This window comes from Odontesthes bonariensis, chromosome 4 (genome assembly GCF_027942865.1).
Source record: "Odontesthes bonariensis isolate fOdoBon6 chromosome 4, fOdoBon6.hap1, whole genome shotgun sequence".
NCBI classification, from domain to species: Eukaryota; Metazoa; Chordata; class Actinopteri; order Atheriniformes; family Atherinopsidae; genus Odontesthes; species Odontesthes bonariensis.
In genome coordinates this window covers 15,225,245-15,240,606 of record NC_134509.1, presented here as the reverse complement: position 1 = coordinate 15,240,606, position 15,362 = coordinate 15,225,245, and the positions used below count along the sequence as shown (strand labels likewise).

Here is a 15,362-nt window from a genome sequence, read left to right as displayed (position 1 = left end):
CAAAAGCTCTTTGCATATTCCTCAGCAACATCTGAGGGCTTTCAAAAGGAATTCTTTATTCTGAAGCAAACAGAGCATTAGGCACACGTCACGGGCGGACTTCATCACAGTGCCTTCCTGCTCACTCAGATACCATTTGTGGCTTAAAGAGGTGGAGGACGGCCATTCCAGATGGGCCAATACTGGCGTTGTGTTGAATCCCTCAAAAGGTAACAAAATTACAGCGAGGGTGAACGTCTGAAAAGGTGAGGGAAAATACCGAAGTGCAAGACTGCAAAAAAAAAATTGAGTGATTCTATTGAGTGAGCATCCGAGATGAGACCAACGAGCGAGGCACGGAGCAAGTGAGTGAGAACTGAGAAGAACTGAGAAGTGGAAGAAGCTCAGAACACAACTTCTAACCAACAGGTGAATAAGAATGAAAATATCTCCTCAAAAAAAAATAAAAATAAAAAAAAGAGTTGCAGACTGAGGGAATGGTCCACTGCAGTTACTGCATAGCAAAGTGAGGTGGGTTGTGGTTTGGAAAAAAACAAAACAAAGCTGATTACCTCTCTTCTGGCTTTTCTTTTTCAGAAGCAGCTGAGGCGCAAGCAGCTAGACTCTCACATGAAGCTATTGGAGGTGTTCTGCAAATAGAAAGCACAGCAGCTTGATGATGATAAGATTGTACAGACCCTTAAGAGCTACTTAATTTAAAGTATTCTGTGGGAAGAAATGACATAAGACAGCACAACAGCGGAGAAAACAACATGCTTTTTAGATTTAGCTGCATTAAATACAGTTTTTCACTATTGCCAGCAGCTAATTCAAGGGGTGGAGTAAGAGACTAAAGTAAGCTCGACTATTGTTGAGATACCACTTCATAACTATACATCACAGTCAATAAAGAACCAGCAAATAAATAGTCCAATTTATTTCAAGTAAATTTCAAAGGAGCAAATTTAATACACAGTCAGAAAATGAAAACCCAGTAATCCAAGCTAACAGCTAAAATCCGACTATAAGGCTTAAAAGTTTCCTGGACAGATTCTCTATCCTGACGTATTAACATGTCTGCTGTGGAGAAACCAGACTAATAACAGATTCTCCTTCCAAAATGGTCAGTACCAAATGTATCAGAATTTATTTCAGTAAACAGTAGTCCCATTGGTGAAAAACCGAAGGTGGAGTGTAGTTTGAAATATAGGATGAATATGAAAATGAAGCAAATCAATTAGTGTGACCTCGACATTAACAGCTGTCTGAGAGATTTGACACTCTTCATAAAATGTTTCAGTTATTTGCTCGACACTTGAATTTTAACGCCTGCACTAAAGTTTATAACTTCTGTATGCGAAAGGTCAAAAAATAACAGTCTGTGCAAAGCTTTAACACGTACATCAGTGGCTGCGCTTAGCATCAGTTGTTGTCAGGGTCAACAAGTCTATGGCTGACCTACAGGATTGAGGTAGGGGTCCTGGTAAAGGCAGAGTGCAGCCGAGGAGAGCAGGACGCTCAGCCAGGCATCCCTCTGTGTTCCATGCCTGCCCCAGGGCCAGTGCTAATACAGCACATAATGAGCAAATTGCTTCTAGCTGCCGCTCCCATAGAGACGTTAATAAAGGCAATTAGAGGGAGCAGCTGGGGAGGGGGCTGGAGGTTGAGAGGATGTTGTGAGCAGGGTTTACGTTGGCACTGCTGGAGGAGAGCGAGATGGCCTTAAGGGAGACCATGTTAAGGGATCTTTTGTGGACATAGGTGGAGGTGAACACACAGTACCGGGCTCGTGCTTTCATTCCCATCTCTGCAGTGCTTTTCCTCTCCGTTTCTCCCCCCCCCCCCCCCCCGACTCTCTCTCAGTGCGCTTGTCCATCCCTTGTGGTGGCTGTTCAGTTTGGGCCTGGCCTGACTGTGTGTGATTTATAGCTCTGCAGCAGTGTGGGGCCACTGTGGTGCTCAGCTGCTCCACATCAGCATGGGGGGACAGTACGCTGCAGTGCAGCAAATCCACTCATTAACCTGGGCCGAGGCACAACCACTGTCTGCCTGGGTCACAGCCAAAAGAAGGAGGAAGGAGCACCAACACTTGACCCACCTGCAGGAAAACTGACTCACATATGCTCAAAACCCTTGAGTAGGACACACTATCCAAAACAAATATTTCAGAAAGCATCCATCAAACTCCTTATTTCAACTAGCAGAGCATTACATAAATCTGTGAGGATCTATGATGCATATTTGAATCAGAGAATAGGTGGGGAAAATCAGTGGATGTCTCCTGTCTTAGAAACTTGTGAAATGAATTAGATGTAAATGGATTTGTAGCAAAATTGCCTTCACAATTACAGCCAAGTCAAACTGAGGGGAAATTGTGTGCCATTTCTCTTCAACTAAAATAGCATCAAGCTTTAAATTGCTCTTTCGTTGGTTTTAGCCATCACGGACCTAGTTATGCTTTCTCTGTAATATAATTATATACACTACATGGGAAATTGAAAATGCATTGTATGTATGGTCAGGTAGAAAATTCTCTCCAGATGTGGGTATCTGGCGGTGCAGGAAATATTATATGCAATCATTTTATTATTCCCAAACAACTGTGCAGACTGAAGGTATTTTAATTTAAACATCGGTGTTATCTCACAAACGGCCACGTTAGAAACAGACGGAATCCATTAACGCAAGTAAGCTGCTGCTTCTCATTACTACAGGAATTTCCCCCTGCAGCATCTAAGACTTGTTGATCCTGGCGTGGAGCGAACATGGGGATGAGCGGGGCTATCAACTGCCTTTCTACTAAAGGAAAATGGGCAGTGGTGGGATTTAGTACGGTTTCTAGTAGAGAGCGGGATCAAACCGACAGCCAGGCAGCTCATCCAGCCACCGCCGGTTTGGGTGGGCAGGAAATAAACTTAGATCCTCGATCTTATGATCCACAGCTGTCTGCCTGTGAGAGAACTGGAGAGCTGGAGGAAGGGCAGTAACACAGGAAGAGACAAAAAAAAAGTCCAGAAAATATAAATTAGGAGGACTCGGGGCAACGGAGCTACTGGGAGAAGCTGTGACTGAATTTAAGGACAAGAGGAGAAATGAGGCAAGTCATTGAAAATGACGGAGATAATAAATCATGCCAGACTCGTCAAAAAGTTATTTCAAGATATTGTGAGTCAGGATGCATTTGCGCATGACCAGGCAGATTTGGAAGGAAACTGAGTCAAATATATCGCCTTCCAGGTGCGCTTTCGAGTGCAGAGAACACATTTTTTGAGAATGGCTGAAAGTAATCTAGCAATTGCAATTTCTGCTCATTTTGGCTGGGACTGAAGCCGAATCCCTGGCTTCAACGCCAGAGAGCTGCTGTGCTAACAGGTCTCTACCATCTCACATGCTAAGATTTACGAGCGAACAAAGCCAGGGCGACACCCTGTGACATATGGCGCAAGTCTTCATAAAGGGACAGGGGCTGTGGCTATAAGGGTAAACAAGATGAATATCTCTCCAATGTCAATACGATTTACACGGCCAACGCACGGCCACCTGTCTTCCAAACAAATAAGAGCTGAGATTTACGGCCTCCTCCCGGTCGCTCCTTCCGTCCTTCAACACGATGCCCCAAATGTGGAAAAGCACATGGAAAAAAAATAGCCATAGGAAAAGAAAAAAAACTAGAGTTTGTTACATAAGGAATATAGTCCTGACTGACTGATCTTGCATCTGAGGGGAAAAAAAAAAACATGCCTACACACAGGCAGATAGGCACCCACAGAGGTCAGGGAGTGAGAGGAATTGTACCGTCCTCTGTCAAGCAGGGAGGTGGACCAGTTTTTATATTACAGCTTCTTTCAGCAGATGGAGAAGGAGAAAGGGACAGTGAATGAGAGAAAGTCCATTTCAAGGTGAATCTGTAGACATGACACAGCAGAGACTCTAACATCTGCAGCATAACCCGATAATTCATCTTTCACATCAGCATTCAAGACAAGTCACGGGATGGAAACAACAAAAAGAACCAAGGACTTAGAGAGAGTGAGGACAGAAACGAGAGGCCAGAGAGAGGCATAGCGACGCATCAAACTAGCACGGAATTCTTCATTTAGTGAAAGAGATTAACAACATCAATAATACGACTAAAAATCTTTCACTTCACCTTAATCCATCTGTTGTTTCAGTTTAGATCTATGCAGAATTAATGACTCAGTCATATATGTGACAGATTACTGTGAGGATTTTACTTTTAACTTCAGTCTGCTGAAAATGATACATAAGTGGCTTAAGCTTTTCTTTTACTGTTCATGTGTTGGTTAAAAATAAAATAATTGAGTCTGTTACAGTTTAAGTGATTATGCGATACTGATAAAACCATGACTTGTAGAATTTAACAGTCAAATTTTCAGTTTTCTCTTGAATAACACTAATAGGACAACAAATGCAACTATTAACATTAGAACTGTGAGAGATATGGAATTACAATAACGTCACAACAGAATACAACCTAATTACAAGGAATTATCTGTACAATTAAACGTAGTTCACGTAATGCAGTGAAGCGGCGAATATCCTCAGTCTTCTAAATCCCCCCCGATTTCTTACACATTCAGTGATTTATACGGATACAGAAGAAAAGTAAAATGAAATGGCAAAATTATCCATGAGCCAGTGGCTTTAAAGAACGGTTAATCATAACTAACAGATTAAATAGTAGTGTTTAATCACAAAATGAACCTGTAAAAATACCATAAGCGACTTGATGCACCAGAAGCAGAGCTTTTAATATCAATAAGCATTTTGATGGATGGCACCGTCATATGATGAATTGGTGCTGAAGAGTGAACAAGCACTCACCTGGAGTTGCTGCCTGAGCTGAGGCTGGTGCTGAGTGTTGCATGGTCAGCCTTCTCTGTAGGCATCTCTGGGGCCGAGGCTGATGATGACTGGGATGATACGGACTCATTGCTGCCCATTGATGTCTCCTCTGCAGCTAGGCTGGCGTCATCTCCCACCGCTGACACGCAAACACATGCATGAAGAAAAATTAACACTACACATTACTACGTTGCGTCTTTCTTTGCATCCCCCTGTATTCCACGAGTTTGCTTGATAAAACAACTAAATCAACACACGGAGGGAGCAAAGCCGAAAGAACAATAACGAATGCAGAATAAAGGAGCTTCTTTTCCCCTTCTTCTCTCTAAAACAAGTGCTGAGGTTATCGACTAATTATCACCAGACTGACTAATTATCACCAGATGTAGTTTTTCATGAATTCCATATAACCATAAATAAATCACAGCATTACAAGTTTTAGAAACTTAGCTTTTTTTTTTTTTTTTTTTTTAGTATGTTAAAATACTAAGAACTATGTTGTACTGAATTGTGGAGTTGGACAGTCAAACCGTTTTTTCATCGATTTTCATTGCCAATTCATTGTCAGAGCTAATCTGAAATTAGGGCTCCATGATGCAGTGAGGAAGTGTATAAGGCAAGCAAAAGGCAACCCTGCCCCTTGCACTGGAAGGTCATAAACGGGCCTAACGTGATGCTTTAGCTTCGGATACACCAACCACTGCCATCTAGCAGTGCATCTGAAACTAGTTAGCCTACAGTTTAGCTCAGACAATTGTATATATACACTAAGCGGACGGAGAGGGCCACGTTAACAATCTTACACTGCGGTTGTTCCGAACCAGCAGCCTACTGAAAGAGTTTCAAACTCTTTGACGATAACACTGCACCATGTAGGTTAGAGAGCTACACACCTACTTAGAAAGAGGAAGTTAGAGGGGTGACTATGGTCAGTGGACACTCGGTGGACTGATCGCGAAGTGATAAAAAGCTGAGGATAACTGCCAACACCTGCCTCATTTTTTACCTGGCAGTCGTACAAATGCTCACCAGAGACAACTTTGGATTAACAGCTGCACCGCTGTCACAATTTACCACAGCCGGACAGACTCTCTCCTTCTGCTGCTGGGGTGCGTGTCACATCAGCCACGTCCTATGGTGTACAGGGGCAGGACAAATCCTACACTGCCCTGAAAGTTGGTCACTTTAAAGGGGAACTCCGGGGCATTTGAAGCGCGTTTCCATTGCTAGAGGTTGTCAAATACTGATAGTAGGACACAGAGAGGTGCAAATCTGCGCTCCCTGTGTGGAGATCGCGCTGTTCGCACAGCGTGTCATGCGAGGCTAATACGTGGTGGCTAAGGGGCAACTGCTAACCCTTCCACGTAAAACAACAACTTGCACACAGCAGAAACGTCACACCACTTTATAAACCATCCGACAATAAAGTCACAAGCCTTACCATCAAAACCAAATGCATGGTTCTCACATTACTGGCATGGGGACGTTACAAAACAACTTTATAAACAGCATGTAACTCACCGGCTGGTTGTAGGCTCGCGCATGTGAAAGCCCAAAAGAGTCAATGGACGATAATCCCATATACAAAACAATTATATTCTCTAGAAAAACTGCGTTCAAGTATTTAAAACATTACAACAATATTACTGGGCATGTATTGTTGTGGGTTAGGGTTAGGGTGTCCTCTAGCAATGGAAACGCGCTTCAAATGCCCCGGAGTTCCCCTTTAACAATGCTGATAACCTGATCTCCAGTTTGAATGTAACCAAGATAGTTAATGTGTGTTGGGTGCATTTGTGATTTCACAAACGAGTAGTTGGGTTAGGTTAAAACAAACTCAGTTTAATGAAAGACCATCAGTTTGGTTCATTTTAAGGAGGTTGTCATTGGACACGTCCTCATCTTGGAGCTGATAACACTCGCTCTTGACATTTTAACACGCTCTTGAAACTGAATTCTATAGATTTGAAAATAGTTTTAATCAAACATGTTTTGCACCCTAACAAAAAAATACAACTGATCTGTAATCATCTCCTACTCTAAAAGACGGGATTTTTCTCCAGCGCTGAACTTGTTGAAAAGTTTCCTGACACAAATCACAGATTAATGAACTTCTTTACACATTTTGTGCTGAAATAATAGTAATCTGCATACATAAACACTTTTTATATCTTCCATGTCATCGCCATCCTTAAATTTGCTTTCATCTTCATTATGTGGGACCCATTTAGAAGAGAAAAATTTTTTTTTTTTAAATCCGCTGATACTAAAATACCCCACAGTAAAAGCTGGTAAAAGGGAGACAGAGAGAGGCAATCTGGTAAGAAGATTTGGATTTTGGGTCACTAGGTCAGCTTATCAGCTGACCCTCTTATAGCCTCCCATTTCATGAAACTTTAAAAGGCCGCACAAGTAAACAAGAGCACAGAAAGGCCATAGATGTATAGATCTCACCACTTAGTGCTACAGAGAGGAGGCGACGGCTTTAGTGTGTTGACACAATTATGCTTCAAAGCAATCACCACAGAATAGACGGAATGAGTTCGGGACACCGAGCTAAAACTTACGCAGTCTCATGCACTACTGCCTTTCTTTGTGATAGTTACATTGTATAGTTTTTATCAAAATGCAGTGAAAGAGATGCTAATAAAACATTTTAGCATTTCGGACAGTGTAATCTATTAGGCGGTTTAACTAACGTAGTTTTCTTTATAAAGAGAAAAAAATTATGCTAGTAAGCCACGCCTCTTTGATGCAGTTAAGAAGTACCTCGTGAATTTGCTTCATACAAAGGATTTTAATTTGCTTTCCACTGCTCGTATCAGAGAACACTCAATGGCGGATCAATTTAAATATTTTCAGCCTTCATCCAGACTGCATGTAGCAAGGCTGCAGCCAGCTAATGTAACTGTAATCTGTAACTTCCAAGCACAAGTTGTTGATATTAATAGTTGATAAAGCTGCAGATGTTCTCGTAAATAAACCTACAAAGATTACTTTTACATCAACATATTTCCATGAGCTGTGTGGGAAAAAAAACAACCAAAATTATGCTGGAATGAAGGACTGATGCTCGATTACTTAATAAGGCAAATCTAATCTATCAGAATCTACCTGATGTCAGCACGAATAAGGTCAAATTAAATGGCAGTTGAGGCTGATATTCAGCCTTACATGTATTGAGTATGAGCGTAAAACAACTTTATTTTATCACTAATCAAACATTTCTTAAAGGACTTGTGCAGGAGCATTTGCGAAAATGTGTGTATTCAGAACAGATTGATTATAGCTTATCCATGATGGAGGATGAATTAGCAACAGAATGTATGACTCACCGTCTGGTTGAGACTCATTACTGTATGAGTGAAACAGCCTGAACCCCCCCCCAAAAAAAAAACCTGATTCCTTAATTTTGTAAAAGAAATGCAATCTATATGGTACTGGACTGCAATCCAGATACAGGGAATTGTCTTGATTAATAATATATATTCATATTGAATAAAAACACCCAAAGTGAGCCTCAGCAGCAGAGCTAACACACACACGCGCACAGTCACACACAGAGGACAGCCATAAGGATACCATTACTAAACAGAGAGCATGTGTGGCATCAGCACCCCCTGATGACGAAGTCCTGCTGAGGACGTCATTGAGAACACAGAATTGTGAAAGAGCAACATAAAAGTCCTTTTAGGTAAAGTAAGAAAACCACTCATCCAAACGACTTCACACTCGACACTGCACTTCCTTGGGTCCACAGCAATACTCTTGCCAAGCGTGAAGAAGAATGGATGAACGGCTGTCCTGAAAAGCAAAGGACTGACACACACACAGATGCCAGCACACAGGCAGAGATTTTTTTATTTTTTATAATTATTTATTTTATTTTTTTTTTAAAATGGCAGAATCAAGATCTTGACATTTACTCGTCGAGTATTAATTTGAGAGTATGTGCTTCTCAAAAGTTGCTTTTGATACCTCTTTGCCTCTATGAATCTATAAATATGTGAGTGTATCACTGCAGTGCTTTTCATCATTGCTGTAACAATCCAGGAAATGCAAAAAGATATGGATGCAAATGTACACATCTCTTACCATTCTGAATGTCAAGGACTTGTGGATTGTAGACCGCTAAGGGCCTGTTCTGTCGACTCAATTTCTTAGACTGCCTTGTGGGAGCAGAAAATGCTGGGGCAGCAGGTGCAAGAGGGCAAAACTCAGGAGCATCTGTAAAGATCTGAAAGCACGTGTGAGTAAGTTTCCAGCAGAATACAACATACAGTGTGCAAAAACTCCCAAGAGTAGCAGCACATCCTAAACTGACCTCAAAAGTTTTGAAACTCGCAGACTTTATGCAGTGGTAGATGGAGAAAAGTATTTGCAACCACAGCTCGTAGGCAAAGTTGAGCAGCGCATTGATTTGAGCACAAAAACTGCCTTTTAAGATGATTTTGTTTGTGCCTCACTTAAAAAAGCTCAGCACAGAAGACAATCATATCCAATCCAGAAATCTGAGTCTAAGTTAAGGTGACTTTTCTCCTCAGAGAAACTGACCCATTCTCTCGGAGAGACGAAAGTAAAATAAACAGGGTTTGGACTTGAGAAGGGCTGGCCAACTGGTGCAGCCTGTTTTCACTGGGGCCATGTTTACATATAAACTTTAGATGTGGAGTTGAAAGAGAATAGGGCTACAGAGGAGAGGAAGTCTCAGCAGAGCCTCAGAAAGGATCACAGACGAGGAGAGGAGAGGAGAGGAGAGGAGAGGAGAGGAGGGAGGGAGGTAGGGGCGAGAGAAGAGAGGGAGAAAGTGGCAGAGAAAGTGAGACGGTGAGAACGGAGAGGCAGACGCAGAGGAGGGAGGGCATGAGAGAGAAAGTTTGGAGCAGAGAGGCAGATAGAAAAAGTGAGAAATCTGATATGGCTGAGAGTTTCTGCTGCCTCGCTCTGCAGATGGAGGTGAATGTAAAACAGAATCTACTGTTGGTATCTGGGGGTATCAACAGTCTGGAATGGGACTCAGTTGTGAGGAGAGTTAATGCCTGTCTGCCTGTCTGTCCGTTCAGATTTTCCCCCTGCTCCAACTTGCTGTACTTTTCAAAATGCTCTTGCTGAATTCTAACACTACATCCTTTAACACCCAGCCAGTGTTGGATACCTCTGGGTAGTCTCAGAGAGCAGCAGTATGCACGGGGCTGCTGCTGCTCTTGTTGTTTTAGCACATTTGTATACTCTGTTGGTTTTCATCCGGCCTCTGTATTTTCTCACAACCCATTTTAGATTTGTGAGCCTGGGTGTAGATATTATACACAACACATATCATCTTCAATTTAATGAAGCCGGGAGGCTCATCAGATTCAATGCAGTGTGAGTGCAGTGATGCTCCAAGCAGATTGGGAAACTAATCTCAGATCTTTGTTCTCTTTTGCCATGGAGAATTATCCCCCTTTGAGGATTGACACCGATTAATGACATTCTGGGGAGATTACATGATCCCATGAACTACAGGTTGTCAAACAACTCATGACCAAATTAAACGGCAAAGAGAAGATCTACCAAATATAACAAAATATAACAATGATCTGCAGAATAATCAAACTCCTCACAATAAAATGAATACTATGTGCACAACCAAGGTAAAAGCACTCAGGGCTCCCCCTAATGGCAAAATTCGAGCATTCCATCAATTTAACTGCCGTCTAGCCCCTTTGTTTCTTAATAACTGGCTGAAGGGTATGCTGTCCCATGAGTTAGGTTCAATGTGAGGCACGTGTCACTATCTGAGAACTTGTTTTTGCTCGTTATTTTGTAAAGAAGGAAGTATGTACAACAGAAATTTCAGACATACCACAAATTACCACCATGTGACATAGTACATGTTCACTGCAGCAACATCTGTTCAAAGAAGTAAGCTTTAAGGCAGATGAGGCAAGATTTTTTATTTTTATTTTTTTACCAGTATAAACAGGTCCACACAATTCAGTAACAAAAAGGAAGGAAGAGGATCACATCTACCCTAACTGAGAGCCCAATTAAATGAAATGCAGGTGCTGTATAAGCTGTGTTTCTCTGTCAACAGGAAAAGCCTAAGTTAAACCTTTGACAATACATAAAAAAATATATAATTTTTTTTTGCTTTGTCTACACATTTACTGTATTGTTAGTCAGTATCTAGTAATTACATGGCTGCTAGACTTGTAAACACAAAGGTGCTGTATGCAGCTTACGGATGGTTTGACACCTCAGATTTCCTTTGATGCTGTCATTTTACCTTGTGTTGCCCAAAGCTTTTAGTAAATAGCATTTTGGATGGCAAGTGGAAACATAACTAGCAAAGTGAATCAGGTCCACACAGCATTGTTATGATCTCAGCAAACGGACATCTTGGAAAGGTAGAATTTAATCCATTAGAGGGATTTTTCTCTGTCCCTTTAGATGAGGTAATAATTTCTAAATATTCAGTATAGTATCAGAAGTGGACACTTCCAGTTTCCATGGAGTTTACTGCTTGTGATGCATCCTTTTATGATAATGAAGTCCATGGAGCTTTTGAATGAATGGTCACTAATTTTGAGCGTTACCTTCTCATGTTGTTCAATGAGGATCTCCACCACAATGTTCTGGAACTTAAGATCCATGATGGCAGCGACAGTCTCTTCCTGTGGCCTCATCAACGTGGGGCCAAACACGACTCCCAGGTTGGCCACGGTCATCAGATTGTGTTTGCTGTGAGCTGCCACGCTGAGGAAAATAACAACTAGTTACGAACGTTTTAGTCTAACTGTCCAATTCAACTTAAAATTTAAAAGACACAGTGAAGCAGTGTAAAGAAAGTGTTCTGGAACTGTGATGAATACGTTTTCTTCCTCAAAATGACCCTAATTGCCCTATGGTTACAGCTTGTCTTGACTACTACGTATTGAGGGATGTCTCACGGTACACATGCTTGGGAGTGAATCTGAGACAGTGACTGAAGTATGGCTGATGCCGTGACAGTGTGAGCTGTATGAGAAAATACTGAAGACATTCTGCCGCTTCTAACTTTCTCTGTGGGAGGGTTGGGGTTACCCTAAGTATAGCCGAATTCGCTGCAGACATTGTCTTTAAGTCACTGAAATGGTGATTTTGTTTGATGATGCTACGGTCATAAAATCAAGATATAATTAGAGCAGCGCAACAGCGTGGAAACGCTTTAAGTCACCACAGGTTGACACGTAGCCTTAATGGGACGCTTTTCAATCCCAATTTCTGATGCTTTTAGCTGTCTGACAAAAGAAAAATAGAAATGCGTGAATGAGAGCAGCTTTACTCTGGGTATTTGGCTGTTTTAACACACAGCTAACATCTTTTACAAAAACATGATAAAAAGATGAAACTTTTAAGCATGTGTGGAGTGTTCATTTGAGTCCATCTGAGTTTAGAAATGCACGGTTATTCAAGCCTCACTTGCATTATCTCGGCGTGTTAGCTTGGTTTTGAGGACTTTGACTTGGGTCCGACTAACATGGTTAAATGTATTCTAAAAGTTTGGTTTGGGTCGGAATAACAGAATGATTATTTTTTTTCATTTTTTTCAAAACAGCATAAGATACATGTATAAATTTTCCCGTCACACACGTCAACCCGCTTACTGAACTCTTACTCATAACTCAATTGCTGCCATCAGAGATGAATTTTGAATGAACCATTACAAGCCTTAAAGCTGCAGTCTGCAGGATTTGTTGTTGTCATACGTAAAGTCCTAATTTTTGGCATTTTAAGAGTTTACATGATCTATCAGAACGCTTGAAGTTGAAAACGGTGACCTCCGTAGTCGCAAAATGCAAGAAATGCTTATTTTTTAACCGAAAAATAAAAAGTTATTCAACTTCCTGTCCCGCCCCATCAAAACACATGAGAACTCGTGCACGTCTACGTGCACGCCAGATGCGCTTACACGACTCCTCATTCATCAACTCACCTGTCATTTGCGATCATGGAAGACACAGTAAGTAGACTAGCCCGTAATGAAGTTCAATAGTCTAGATAAATAAGCGTGGGGACGAGCCTACCTTGTATCGCGCGTGCACAATCGGTGATTGACAGGCAGCAGAGCCCAGCTCGTAACCTGATTGGTTACCTTTTACCGGTCCGGTCTGCAATTTTGTAAACAAACCTGCTGGCTTTGGAGGGACCTAGCGGGACATATAGGGGACCTAGAGAACTAATTTTTTTTGTATTGGGGTATTTAATGTACTACTTTCAGAATCCCCGGACAGTTCCAGGCATTATGCTTGAAAAAGAGTTGCAGACTGCAGCTTTAATTCCAAAAACATTTGGACTGTGTAAAATGTAAATAAAAGCAAAATGCAAGGTTTTATTCACATTAGTACATAGAAAACATTTCAGACATTGAAAGTGAGACATTTCACTATTCCATGAAAACTATGAGCTCATTTTGAATTTGATGTCAGCAACGTGTCTCAAAGAAGTCGGTAGAGGGGCCATGTTTCCCTCAGCGTTTCATCCCCCTCTTTTCTTTTCTGTGTCCTTTTCCACCTCGCACCCACCCCAACCTGACACTCTTCTTCAAACAGTCTGTAAAACATCTGGGAACTGAAGGAATCGGTTGCTGGAACTTTAGGAGAGGAATTTTGTCCCATTTTTGTCAGATACAGGATTGTATTAGCTCAGCAGTCTTGGGTCTTTGTTGTATTTTGTATTCTGCATTTCATGATGCATCATTTGTTTTCAGTTGGTTAAGAGTTCTAGACCGCAGGCAGGCCTGTTCTACAAAGGATTTTTTTCTTTTCTTTTTTTTAAACTAAAAAGCCGTGCTGTTGTAATAGATGCAGTATGTGGTTTAGCACCATCCTGCCGAAATAAGCAAACCCTTCCCTGACAAGACACAGAATGGATGGGAGCACATGCCAATTAAAACCTGTATTTATCTTTTAATATCGAAGGTGCTTTTCCAAATATGCAAGTTGCCAGTTCTACAGGCATGATGTAGGCTTTTGAACCAAGAGCTGATTACAGACTGCGTGGTTTAGAGTCCTGAAGACTGCATGATTTCCAAAACTAATTTCAAATTAGTGTTCCAGCATCCAATATTGATTTTGGGCCATGTCCCTTGCACACAGAAGTCTCCTGATTCTCAGAATGTTTGGATGATATTATGTACTGTAGATGATTGAGTATTCAAAGTCGTCACAATTTTACGTTGTCTGAAACTGCTCCACAATTTGCAAACAAAGTTTTTCACAGATTGCTGAACCACTGAACAGCTTGCTACGGAGAGACTCTGCCTCTCTAAGGTGCTTTTTAAAAAAAAAACAAAAAAAAAACAATGTTACTTACATGTAGCCAGTTAACCTAACTCTTGATGTTTTCTACGTTCCATTGTGAATGAGACAGATGTCGCTTGCATCCAAAACCAGCCTACATTCAGAACTAAAACATCTTCAGTGTGTGGAACTTCATCTTAGGTGGTCAAAAAAAAAGTGGAGAAAACCTTTAAGTTGGGAAAAAGTTACCTAGACACGTGAAGATACTTCACACTTAAAATACGATGATATGTGGCTCAACTGCAGAGACAGAGACAGTTTAAATAGCTTCAAAGGATGCCTTTGAAGACAAAAACATCGGTGACGACTCACATTTATAACATCTCTGAAACCATTTCAGATAGGAGTGTGAAATTCTGGCTTTGGTGCGTTCCCCTGCAGGACATGCACACACGCCAACTTCAGAAAAATATTTGAGTCTCCAGTCTGGAGAATTTCACGCTGGATAATCCAAATTCAATTTCAATAGCGCTGTCTTTCTAACAGAGTCTGATTCTGCAGTGGGTTTCTATGAAATAGGATCCACCAGACTTTCCGTATCCTCAGGGAAGAGGGATTATTTACTTATCTTCAATTTGCTCGTATTTAGTTTTTAGAAAAAGCATGCTAAAATCTTATAATGTTAGCTGACATTATTTCTTAAATCTTTCCTCCAATCCAATCTCAGAGATGGAGTGATGCATAGTTGCGGTCCACTTAGGGGCGTATACAATACTCTAAAGAGAAAGTTTGATCGGAGTGGTCTGTCCCATTTCACCTCACTGGTTGGCAGCATAATGGCATGATAAACAGGTACAGTGCAGGCACCGTTATCCTCACTAAACAATTTGGAATATATACCAAACTGACCTTAGAAAAGGCAAAAAGTGTTAAGCTGCATAAATGTTCTTCCCAGGCAGTCACTGAGTAGACAGAGAAGAGATGGAGTGACAGCAGGGAAGGGGGAGTGAAGAGAGTGGGAGTGAGGGAGATGGAGAGAAAAAGCATGTGGAGTGAGAACGAGGAGACAGACATGAAGAGCAGAAAGAGAGAACTGAGAGAGAGGAGGCGGAGATTGGGTGAACTATGACCACTCACTTGGCCAGATGCTTCATAAGCAGCCCGAGGACTTGTCGATTCCTCTCTGGTAGTTTGTGGACCAGGCAGTGGACGGCTTGGATGCGAGACTCAGGACTACCGCCCTCTGTTCAAATG

The 15,362-nt window shown here is 41.5% G+C and overlaps 1 protein-coding gene across 3 annotated transcripts in view; it reads right to left on the bottom strand.

The window, feature by feature from the left end:
- Positions 1–15,362, bottom strand: part of arhgap10 (Rho GTPase activating protein 10) — a 43,150-nt gene that overhangs the window by 3,999 nt on the left and 23,789 nt on the right. For all 3 annotated transcript variants that reach the window (XM_075463151.1, XM_075463153.1, XM_075463152.1), the window contains exons 17-21: positions 15,246–15,351; positions 11,424–11,583; positions 8,941–9,082; positions 4,825–4,984; positions 552–629 (exon numbers count right to left, since the gene is read on the bottom strand). In XM_075463151.1, the coding sequence (XP_075319266.1) occupies positions 552–629; positions 4,825–4,984; positions 8,941–9,082; positions 11,424–11,583; positions 15,246–15,351 (646 nt within the window). The remainder of the gene's footprint in view (positions 1–551; positions 630–4,824; positions 4,985–8,940; positions 9,083–11,423; positions 11,584–15,245; positions 15,352–15,362) is intronic.